Below are 13,122 nucleotides of genomic sequence, written 5' to 3' on the forward strand. Positions count from 1 at the left end.
GATGTACCAATTTATTCTTTATTATCATTTATCAAAGTTTTTTTCTCTTTTCTTGCGGAACACTCAAGGATGTACTACGAAACAGTTCCATGATCAAACCCTTTGCAGACAGCACACCTAGAGTTAAATTTAGCACATGATTTTAAACATTTAGAATTTTTAAACCTGACCTTTGAAAAGTTGAAAACTTTTGAAAGCATTAGATATGCACTACAGGAGAGTAAGCGATATTCACATATCACAGCTTATGACAGAAATACTGAACAAAACTGCATAATATTTATGGAATCTCATTTGGAAATACACACAAAGGTACGATAGTAAGGTATACATGTAATAATGAAAAATGGATGAAATAAATAATAAACAAAATAATGTACTCTGAGCTGGTGTTTTTAGTAGAATAGATTAAGATTTTATACATGATAATAAAGATCCTAACCCTATCTGGACCACAGAGCACATTTCATAAAATCTAAGAAAAAATAATAATTGTAACTTTATTTCAACAAATCTGCTTGATATTTTGTCATTATTTAATAAGTATTTTATGATGTCATAATATGTGGCTCAAACAATTACTAATGAAGTAAAGTTCTGAAAATAGCTACATGAAACAGTTAAATACAATTAAATAGATCAAATTATAAACTCTTTATGTCATAATAAAGTAAAATGGTTTGAGGGCTAATTTATGGTTTGAAATAAAGTGTCTAGGTGTAATTTGAGCTTCAACAAGAATAGTATTATCAAAAATCACAATACCTAGTCCTATAAAAGGTAATAATGATGCCATTTTGAGGTCCAGGATCAATGACAAATCTTTGTCAATTTTATTTTTTCTATTTATAACCAGTAGTGAGTACAAGTATTAGCAAACTAAATATAAAAAAAAAATCTTAATGAACATTATTAAAGATGCAACTTCTTCATATATAAAATGGAAATTTTGATGAGCAATAAAAAAATAAAATCTATAATCAAAGGTTTAACGTTTCTTTTAAAAACTCTCAACAAAATTTTATAAGAAAAAATAATAAAATAACCAAATCAAGTTATATTTTCTCTTAAAAATCAACAACATACTATCAACTAAATTGCATATAATATGACTAAGTGCTTCAAATGGATTGGTTGGTTGATTTAGTGTTTTATGGCACAACGCAACTAGGTTATCTGTGCCAAACATCTGGTAAAAAGTTAAAATTAAAGTAAATTCAGTAAAATTCATAAAAGAAATTATGGTAAAACAAAACAAAGTTTAAAAAACATATTGCATAAAACCAATGTTTACATCTAGTCTACAATGTTAAGAGAAAAACTACAGTAGTACAAGTTGTAAAGCACTTTCTGTAGCATAATTGTAATTATCATAACTTGCCAGGAAGACTAACAGGTAAGTACAAAATCCACCATCAGTCACCTGAAGTTGGCCTTTCCAGTCCTGGTTCCAAGTTATTTGACATTATGGCCATTTTCAAAAAGTAAAGTAATAAAAGCTTTAAAAGACTTGTAGCAAAATTTTAATAACAACTCACCAGAATGACTAACAGGTAGTTTAAACAGCAGTGTTAGTCACCTGAAGTTGGCCTTTCCAGTCCTGGGTTCAAGTTATTTAACGTTAAGGCCATTTTCTAATTTCAAATCGAACCTGATGGACTTTGATTCTTAAAAGGGAATTGCATTAAAAAAGGTCTAATTTATGAATTAAAAACTTAAATGGCATTAAAAAGATTAATGGCCTTTAAAAAACTAAAAACATTACCAAGGTGGAAAGTGTCACCATCACCAATAACACTGTCTAATGTTATGGACAAACCTTGTGACAGAACATGTTTAAAATAGTGCCATCGTTGAGTCTTAACAATGGCAAAAAAGTAAAATGTGACTTATTGTGACCTTAGTGTTATACAGACTACACATTTGTGCATCAGTTCCAGATAAAACAAAACAATGAGTTAAAAAACTGTGACCAATGCGTAGTCTAGTTAGAACACCTTCCTCTTTCCAATCCTTATAGAAGCAAGATGGCCAAAGTCCAATATAGGGTTTTATTTGGAAGAGCTTATTTTCAAGTTGCTTACTGTAAGTCGACTGCAAGCTGACATGAAGCTGAGCCTTGAATACAGGACCGTAGTCCATGTATGGAACAGGCACAGCAGTGTTAAAGCCATAGCAGATAAATTTAGCAGCAGTGTCAGCAAGCTTGTTCCTGCAAATACCAACATGTTCTGGTATCCAGAAAAACTGGATAGAAGTAAATGGTAAAGAGAAATGGGCCAGTTGGTTCAGAATATTGGCAAGGCCAGGGTGTGAACTAGCATGAAGTAATCCCAGGGCCACTAGAGAACTAAACGAGTCACAATAAATAGTGCAATTTGAGTACTGATTAGCTTCTATATGATCCAGGGCAAGAGAAATGGCATACAGTTCAGTAGTGAACACAGAAGCTGTAGAGGGGATTCTGTGCACAACCAATGAACCACAACAAACCATGCCAGACCCCACACAGTCATTAGATTTCAAACCATCTCTTTAAATAGGAATGGAAAGATGGTTTGAAAGGTGTTCAGCAAATAGCAGCAATATTTCCAATCAGGAGTGACTGCTTTTTTCAGATGACTTAAAGATAGGTCACATTTGGGGACTGTAAGAAGCCATGGTAGAATGGGCTAACCGGTGAATACAGCAATGCTATCCAAGGACAGACCCAATTTATCCAACTGCGCCTGGATACGATGGACAAAAGTAGCAATGGCAGATAATCTGGCACCAAGGAAGAAAAACACAACCCCAGGTGGGATGCTTTGGTGAGGAATGAAGTTTTGAACCATATAGTAAATATGGTTGCAAATGGCAGAGGTACAAAGAAGATTCACAAGACTTTATGTACAATCTCTGAACTGGGAAAGTGTGGAACACCTCAGTGGAGGTCTGGCAGAGCCATAGACCAGTGATCCATTGTCAAGTTTTGATCAAATAAGAGTACCATATATTTTTAGCATAGAACATTGATCTGCTCCCCAAGTGGTGGAAGAGAGGGCAAGCAGAATGAATGTTCAGTCTTCTTGTACATTTGATCCATAGCTGCTTGATATGTGGTAAAAACATCAGCTTACGGTAAAAAAAAGCCCCAAGAACTTTGTCTCAGGGATCACTGGCAGCACAACTTCACCGATACAGAGTTCAGGATCAGGATGAATACCCCATTGGCAGCAAAAGTGCATGCAAACACCTTTAGAGAGAGAGAAGTTATAGCCATTTGCTGTGGTCACTTCAGTAAATGATTGAGGGCAGTCTGTAGCTGCTGCTCAATATACCTTATGTTTGACAACTGACATGAGATGTGAAAGTCATCGACATAGAGCCCATTTCCAACAGTGAGAGGAAGTTGTTCAGTGATGGCATTAATTTTTATACCGAAAAGTGTGACACTCAAAACACAGCCCTGAGGGACTCCAAGTTCCTGTAGAAAAGAATGAGAAACTGTCGAACCCAAACAAACTTTGAATCTCTGGTTAATTAAAAAATTTTTAATAAAAATGGACAAATGGCCACGTAACCCATATATATGGAGGTTTTGCAAAATGCCATACCTCCATGTTGTATCATAAGCCTTCTTAATGTCAAAGAATATTGATACAAGATGTCATTTGAGAAAGGCTTCTCTGACTGATGTTTCAAGTCGAATAAGGTGGTCCATGGTGGAGCTCTCTCATCGGAACCCACACTGGGTGGGCAAGAGGAGGTTGTTTGATTTGAAGAAACAAACAAGATGAGCATTAATCATCCTCTCTAATGTCTTACAGAGACAGCTCATAAAAGCAATTGGATGGTAGTTTGAAGGAATCTTGGGATCCTTCCCAGGCTTAGAGAAAGGTAAGATAATAGCCTTGCATCAGGCATCAGGAAAAATATTTTCCTGACAGATCTGGTTAAAAACAATCAGGAGAATAGCAAGAGAAGCAGAAGATAGATGGCACAGCATTTCATAGTGTACATCATTAGGTCCAACTGATGTACTGTCAGACCGATGAAGGGCCAGTTTGAGTTCCATATCAGTATAAAGGAATGATTATAGATTATCATTACAATGATAGAGAGAGTCATGTCGAAAGGAAAGATGTGATCATTCTGCCCGAGTCTTGATGCTAAGAAGGTGGAGGAAGAAGCAGAAGTGATAGATACCCAACAATAGAGTATCAGCAATGCTCCAGATATCAACTATTTCCTGGTCATCAGAGAGCAAGATCGAGAGGGGAAGAGAATTATATTGCCTACTGACCTTTTGAATCTTATCCCTTATGATTTTGATACTGGAGATAAAAGATATGCTGGTTATGAACTTAATCCAAGATTCCTTAAGGCTTTGACGTCTTACCCACTGAGCATGTGCATGGACCTGCTGGAAAACAATGTGGTTTGAGAGTGTGAAATATCTATGGAAAGTATCCCAGGCCCGTTTTTGAGCCTTCCATGCCATGTGGTAGGCAGGATTCCTTAATGGATGGGGATCTAGTGGAAAACATGTCAAGGTTTCAGGAATACACTGAGCAACTGCTTGTATAATACAGTCAGTTATTTCTGCAACATAGTTACTGATGGCTTACAGACAATGGCAGGATCAAGTTTTGTAAGAGAAGTGAAAGAGGGTCAGATTGCATGATCCAGTTTCTACCAGGGCACATACGTCTGGTAGCATCAATCATGGTCAATCTCTCTCAAAATTATAGGAAAATGATCACTGCCTTGTGGATTATTGTCAACCTTCCAAGAAAAATGGGAGAATAATGAAGGGGAGAAAATTGAGAGATCAATAGCAGTAAAGGTCTGATTAGGTGCATGAAAACAAGTAGAAGAACTAGTATTGAAAAGAGAAAGGTTGTGATCAGAGAGCATATGCTCTATGGAGCAACCCCTCCTATCAATATAAGCACTTGTGTATGATGTCCATTAAAGTCCCCTAGGATTAATAAAGAGACGACAACTGTTCAATGAGAGCATCAAGGTCTGATTGATCATAGGTCTCTCCAGATGACAGGTAGAGAGGACAAATAGTAATGATACAACCCAAGGAAACATGGATGACTAAGGCCTCCAAGAATGTCGAGCGGCAAAGACAGGGTGGGAACATGCTGATCAATCAATAGTGCCACCCCTCAATGCACTTGTCCATCACACAGTCTGTCATTTCTGTACAAAAAAAACTGCCAAAAGGTGACTGTATTGGCAGGTTTCAGAAATGTTTCCTGTAAGGAGAGACATACAGGATGGTAGGAAGCAATCAGTGTTTTGATGTCATCCAGATTAGAAAGTAAACCTCGACAGTTCCATTGTATCAAGGTGGCAATTTTTATTTCTGTGTAGGGAAATTGGGTGGAGAACCCTTTTGTCTATGACCATATAAACTAACTAAACTAAACTAACGTGGCAGGGGTTCAGTTTAGAGAGAGAGAAATCAGAAGAGTTCTCTCTCCAACCGGGTGTTCAGGAACCTTGTGGTTCCTCTTCGTCCCCTTTCGTGGATTGTTATTAAGATTAAGTGGTAGTTTTTATTTTTTTTTAATTTTATTTTATTTGATAAATTAATTATTGTTCTTGACTTTTTGGGTGGAGGATGTCTCTCTAAATGCTGTTTTGGGTGGAGGCAAAGGAAGCAGTGGAAAGAAAGGCCGGGACTTGTCCCGAAAGGAAGAAGTTGGGCAGATGTGAATATGAATATAATTCATTCAAATCCAGAACAAATCAAACGGCATGATTCAGGGTCTGGCAAAAGAGTTGCCTGGGCTGGGATCTAGAAATCCAATGCCTAAAGATTTTGATGTGGGGGGAAACGGGAGTGCCCCGAGAAAACCCACTTTCACACGACAGGCGCCGAAAGTTTTGCCTGTCGTGTGCCCTGTACCTGAAAAAAGGAATACATATTAATAACATGGATTTTATTTATTTAGATTCTTTGTTGAGTGGATTGTGATTCTTGAAATATGTTGTAAGGTGATATGTATTTTGTTGGTGCACTTGATAATTTGTGTAGTGATGCCGTTAGTTTGTTTCTATTTTCTGCTTTTAGATAATATTTGAGAGAAAGTTCTGTCATTCTATCTCTTATAGTTGGTAAATTACTGATTTGGTGTAGATAATTTGTTGGCGTAAATGATGGTAAACTGAATGCGGATTTTAATATTCTGTTTTGTTGCACTTGGATTTTTTGGAGTGTGTTGTTTGACATATTGTATGTTACTTGACATCCGTACTCTATTAGTGGATGGATGTAAGCCTTGTATATTTGTATAATGGTGTTCGGTGCGCATTTTGATTGTTTACCAGTTATAGTCTTTAGATATGAAATCCTTTTTTCTGATTGATGAGTGTATATTGTTTATGTGTTTTTTCCATGTTAGTTTTGTGTTGAAAGTGACGCCAAGGAATGTGATGTTTTTGCTCATGTTAATGGTTGTGTTTCCAAGTGATAGTTTTATTTTTTCTAGATTTTTTCTTTGCTTCTTTAGTTTTCTATAGAAGGTGATTGCTTGTGTTTTTGTCGGATTTAACACGACCCTCCACTTGTTGCTCCATGTTGAGACGTTGTTTAGTGATTCTTGTACGCGAGACATGGCCATTACTGGGTTTCTGGAGGTGCTCCAGATTGCGATGTCGTCTGCGTATAGTGAATTGTGTGTGTATGTTAGATTTGGAAAAGGTATGTCACTGACGAAAATTATATGACCATATCTTTTTCCTTACTGTCCTTATTCAAGGGAGATCTATCGACCTTCATGGATCCTGTTCTGGGTCTATTGGGCAGGTCTTTGCTGTTGGAAGGGGATTCCAGTGACTGAGTACACGAAAGAATGATTGTTTAGCATTTTTGGGTGGAAGAAGAAGATGTATCGGAGGAAATGCCTATACCCAGAACTAAAGGAAATGGATCTTGGGGTTTGTTGGAATGTATGTAAGGGACAGAGATGGGTGTTGACATTGATTCATCATCTTTTTTAACCATGGAGGTCAAAAGACTTTTCATTTGGTTTGAGAATGATTCTTTTGGAGGCACAGAGATCTGTCTGCACTCCCACTGTAGTTGTGGAATGAAGTGGTGGACAGCAACTCATGAGCCTCAGGGCAAGAACGAAAGTAGGATGGGTGAGAGCCATTTCAATTGATGCAATGAGGGTTTGTTTCACACTCATAGGCATCACGTGTGATGCCACTGCAATGAGCACATGTCAAGAAACCATGATATGACGTCTTTGAGTGACTGAACCACTGACACAGGAAACATTGGAGAGGGTTTGGAATGTATGGCCATACCCTGCAGTTAAGATAACCTGCCTTGATGGTGGCAGGTGGATGCAGTGATGTAGATATCAGAACGAAGATACTGGTTGGCATCGGAATTCCATCCTTGCGAGTGGTGATACGCCTCACTGCAGAAACTCCTTGAGTGGAGAAATCAGCAAGAATCTCCAACTCAGGGATGTTCTTCAAACCCTCTCAACAATAACTCCTCCTAATGAATTCAAAGTGGGATGAGGTGTAACCTCAATAGGTATATCTCCACTTGCCTTTGAATGCAAAAAGAGTTAACTCTGTTGAGATGTGGATATTTCCACCGATATGTCACCAGATCAAAGCTTCTTTACTGACTTTGGAGAGCCAGCAAGTTCCTCTAGTCCCATCTGAATGAAAAAGGGAGACATTTGCCCTAAAGGTTAGTCTGAAAGAAAATGCAGTGTAAAAAAATAAGGCACAGGTGTTACAGATGTTGAAGGTTGCTGGTCAATCTTCAAGATGGGGTTGTTTACCTATGGACTGTTTTTTCCCTATTTTGTTTAAGTGTTTATTTGGAGGATCTATAATAAAAAAGGAATATTTCTGTGCCCACTGACCACATCCACCATGGAGTCCTATGAGGGGACACACTACAATGCCAAACAGGGACACTGCAGGGTTTTGTGAGCACTATACCCAAACACCAGCATCAGATACAATGTCTACAACACCTGTTGAGAACATCCAATGCTGGTATTTGGTTGACTCTAGCCCAAGTGAGCCAGCCGAATGACCCAAGGGGTTCACCCCAAGGCTGCTCGTCTACAGAAATTCAAGGCCAAAGTGGTTAGGGTTGGACTCCTAAACCACTAGGATCCTCTCCTCCCCTTCACAGGTTGTTCTGCACATCAAACATGTAGGTGGATGTTTAGAATCCAAAGGAGATAAGTTGAAAAAACAGAACCTTCCCTGGTAGGTTCCCTCACCACATACAGGTATCTACACTGAGGGGGTTTCAAATGGATGAAGGAGAACAATCAAGGGATATTAGTGACACTTTTTCAGTCTAGAAAAAAGTTAAAAACACTTGCTGTTTCATAACTTGTGGTATGGATTATACATTGTATCAATATGCTGCCTAAGTTAACTGAAAAGGGCTTCAGTCATTTCTTTCTTTGCAATTTCATCTTTCCTTTGTGACAAATCTTGACATCATTCCTGTTATCTTACATGGCATTCAGATCCAGTAATATCCAGCAAATAAGTTTAAAAGTATCTGCTAAACTGATTCCAGAGATTTAATGCAAAAATAAATCAAACTCAAAAGGGAAAAGGGAAAAAACACAGAAGCACAAGTAAACAAATAATTAAAATCATTCACAAGTTTTGTGCTCAGTTTCTATTTACCAGAATAGCTGACTTCTGGTCATTCTGAATGGCTTCTGGTTTTGAGAAAAGTTTTTTGCTACAAACTTTGCTACCACTGTATAGCTGAAAGGCTGTCTGAACTTGATAGGAGACCCTTATCTTCTTCCAAGGATCTTTAGATGTGAATACTCATGAACCCCTTGGTGTAATCTTGAGAAAATTGATGAAATGCATGTAACTGCATATTCCTGTATTACCTCAACCAATATGCATGCCCATCCTCTTCATATTCACCATTACTTTCAGCTACTGGATATGGTATCAAGGAGCATTTTTCTTCAGGGAGTCTGGAGATGCAACATAATTACCAGATATACATTATTGTGTATTACTGTAATGAGGTTATGTGTCGGGATACTTGTTGTTATAAGATTCTGTGTGTCAGGTTCAGTGGTTATGAGATACTGTCAGTATTATTTGTTCACATGAATGGCTCTTGACTACTGCTAGATCTTGAAAAGTCCCTAGCTGTTCTGCCTGATGGTGTTTTAGTGTTTCACATCAAACTTTGTAAGACAAATGTCTTCCATTCATATTGGCCTGGCACAACCATGTGGTTAGGTAACTCAAATTGCACTCTGAGGATTCCAGAATTGAATCCCTATCTTACCAAACATGTTTGCTTTCTTAGCCATGCAGAAGATGTGACAGTCAGTTCCATTATTTGTTGGTAAAAAGAGTAGCCCAAGAATTGGCAGTAGGTGGTGATAACTACCTGCATTCCCTCTAAGCTTGCACTGCTAAATTAGGAACAGCTAGTGCAAGTAACCCTTGTGCAGCTTTGTGCAATATTCAAAACAAAACAAACTTTACTGGCTTCTCATTTACAGATTTTTTCTCTTTCCTTTTAAAGGCTTCAAGTTATTTGCCCAATCATAAACCCATATCATACATACTGATGCAGCATCTTTTTTCTTTACTGAGAGCTCACTATGTTCTAACTGCATGACATTCCCCTCTCATATCTTCTGTTCATCAAAAGTTATTATTTTCCTTTACTGCTTCTATCAGAAGCAGAAGAAGAAATCTATCAGATAGATTTCTGATAGGTATTTAATTTTGCTCATGTGTATAGCTGTTCACATTTAGTGATGTCTTCTATATGCAAGTACTTAGTTGCATAGCACAAGATTTGAACTCCCATGCTCCCCAAAATCAATGTAGTTCATCTTGTTTCTAAATCACACCCACTTAATGCATTTGACTCCCTTTATTTAATTCTAGTAAACTATCTCTTGGAAATTAAGCAGTAAACAAAGCATTCATTTTCAGTGTGGAGGAAAGGTTTGAAGTGTAAGAGAAATTAAGTACGTATTATGTATCTATTGTTTTTAGTCTAGGAAAATAATAATTTCCAATACAGTACATTATCTATGCTCACATGTATGGCTGGAATCCCATAATGAATAGCTGGAGTGAAATAAATACGTATCCTCCAAAAGCATCTGAAGAACACTCATGATGTGTGATCCCTCTTGGGAAAGGAACACACTAGGAGACTGCACTACTTCTGTACCAGCTATATTCTGTGCCCAATGTGGAAGCAGGTGTGTCACATACACAGGTGGAACGTGGGAGGAAGACAACCAAAAATGGAGAGAAAAACTATTTGAGTTGGAATCCAAACCAAAGTATACCAGAATCTGAAATCCATAGAACTTCTACTTAGGAACAGAAATATGGGTAAAGCTTAAATGGATCTACTTCAAAGAGACTATTCAAGTTAATCTCATGAAATTCAGACAACTCAATATCGTCATGAACTTCATCTGTTTTTCCCTGCTTGTTTATGTAGAAAGTAACTATTAAAGGTCACATCACAATAGCAGAATTGTCCCTTTACCCATCAACATTTTGGTGATGAAAGCTCAAGGTTCAAGAGAATTTCACGTAGTACTTCTTACAATCTCACATCAAGTCATCACTTCAACCACAACAGCTTCCTCCTCTTATGATAAGTTCTATGTGGTCTTACAGAGTGCTCCTTTTCACAATCATGAATATTGAATGGTACATGTATGAAATGTAAAGGGGAAAAAGAAACAAGTTAAACACAAACTAAACAATAACCAATAATTATGGAACCAAAAACTTACTTTTTCACTATTCAGTGGTATTCAGGTCCAATAATAGCCAGCAAATACATTTAAAATCATACACAAAATGTAGACCTTATACAAAGAATAAATCAAACTTGGACTGCCACAGAATAAAACATATAAACACAAGTGAATAAATCAACAACATTTTTATTCATAATTATTGCGTATAGTTTCTATTTGCTAGAATGGCATGCTTCTTTGTCCAGTAGTAACTATACTGGTTACTGGGACTGAAAGAAGATTTTTCTAAAATGTCCACAGAAGTAAAAACAAGAATAATTCTGTATTATCTCTACACAGACAAGAACAAAGATAATTCTAATTTACTGCATCAATTCCCAACAAAAGTGTTAAATGCACAGCATGTCAATATCTAATGATGTATACATTACAAACTATTCCAAATAGAATGCTTAAGGAAAAAAAACCCTAACTCTACCAATCTGTAAAATATGTGTTATGTTTCACTCTTTAAGAGAGGCTTGTTTCTCCCTAGGTCAGAATTTTATAAGTTCCTAGCCATTGACATGTTTAATCATTACTTTAGACTCTTGATATTTGGTTTTAACAAATATTAAGCTACACACAAAAACTGTGCATGAACATTTAAAAAAAAAAGTCATTTGAATACGTTTTAATAAAGCTATATTCTAAACTAGTTATGGAAAGGTGAAATTTACAGCTGTTTCAGTTATGACACCTACACTTTATAAATAATTCTTATCCTAAATTAAAATATTTAAATATTAATTTTTTTCAACTGATATTTTAAAATGCAGGAAAAATAATGAAAAGAAATTATTACACAATCTTACTTAACTTACAAAATTATTTATAGGTTAAGTATATTTAACCCATTTACTGTGACTGGGACATATATTTCCCATTCGGTAAGAAATGTACATCACAATCATAATGATAGGATTAAATGACTGAATCCAATACTTTTTCAGCACATACAACATTAAAATAATGATTATTACTCACGTATAGTGATTATCAGCAAATCCTAGTCCAGAGTTTGATGGAATGGCAGCAATGTGTTCCACGTAAACAATTACCGTTGTTGTTGCTGTCAAAGAAGGTTCACCCAAGTCTTGTGCTTTCACCTCAATCTTACATGCAATCAGTACTAAATATTAGTTACCATAAAAACTGCATTTATATTTTCATTGAAAACCTCAAGAATAATCATCACAACAGCAATAATAAAAATATAGCCAAGACTGTCCTACAGGCCTCTCTGCACGGTCCCAAAATTGTACAGGAGAAATGTAAGGAATAGTTTTAACAAAACATCAAAAAGAATAGAGGAGCTTTAGAGCAAATACAAACCATATTAATTAAACCCCAAATGTTACACATTATCACCAATACTTTGAGAATTACAAATTATGTCTTTGTTGAGAGATAAAAAGCTAAACCTATAATACATAAAACTTGCATTCCTGTTACCAGTTGTTACTCTTTTGAGTTTTTACATCAGTATTCAGTGAGTGATGATAGGCTAGGTCATACATGTTTGTTGTCAAGAAGCATTTTCTTGGTCAAATTCTTGATATGTTATTAGTAGAATGGCCTCATGCTTAAAACAACAACATTTATTTTATTTTCTACAAGTTCCCTGCTAGTACAGTGGTAAGTTTTCAGATTTACAATGCTAAAAATAAGGGGTTAAGTTCCCCTCAGTAAATGCAGCATACAGCCCGATGTGGCTTTGCTATAAGAAAACACACACACACAAACACTGTTCTCTACAAGAGATGAAAGCAACTCTTGTGTTTGCAGGCCTATGTTCATTGGAGCATCTTTCAGCTGTTTTACACTTCATCAATATGCATTTTATGTAGTTTCAGATATCTTACACTTTCAACAAAAATTCTTATTCAGAAATCTCATTACAACTAACTTAATCAGAAATCAATGAATGCAAAACATGGATGAGTGATTCTTAGACTCAACCATTTCAAATAATCTCCGCAATAGAAAAGTGACATCAAGGCTAAAGTGAATGTCTTTTCATCTGTGAAGATCTTTCAGTTTATCATAAATCCTGAGGTATTTCTACCTTTTGTTGCACTTTTATTCTTCTTTTGACAGTTCTGTTAGAGAACAGTGAATGAAAGAACATAATTTCTCCAAAATATTTTGCAGTGCTGGAGAAAATGTTAGACATCTGACAGGTAGAAAGTTAAATGTATTACCTAATGAAATAGGTCTTTAGCTTTTTGGATTAAGACCAGGAGATTCCCAGTCTATGAATTCTCTATGTCTAATACAAAATTTGAGTTGATTTTTATTCTTTGAATAACATATTGCT

The 13,122-nt window shown here is 36.3% G+C and overlaps 1 protein-coding gene across 6 annotated transcripts in view; it reads right to left on the reverse strand.

Annotated features, from left to right (window-relative positions):
* Window positions 1–13,122, reverse strand: part of Cad99C (cadherin 99C) — a 243,147-nt gene that overhangs the window by 62,193 nt on the left and 167,832 nt on the right. For all 6 annotated transcript variants that reach the window (XR_013029256.1, XM_076505837.1, XM_076505839.1 and 3 more), the window contains one exon: window positions 11,790–11,917. Coding sequence is in view for 5 of the 6 variants with exons in the window: in XM_076505837.1 (XP_076361952.1) it covers window positions 11,790–11,917 (128 nt within the window). In the remaining variant the exon portion in view is untranslated. The remainder of the gene's footprint in view (window positions 1–11,789; window positions 11,918–13,122) is intronic.

The sequence above is a fragment of the Tachypleus tridentatus genome, chromosome 6, assembly GCF_004210375.1.
Source record: "Tachypleus tridentatus isolate NWPU-2018 chromosome 6, ASM421037v1, whole genome shotgun sequence".
NCBI classification, from domain to species: Eukaryota; Metazoa; Arthropoda; class Merostomata; order Xiphosura; family Limulidae; genus Tachypleus; species Tachypleus tridentatus.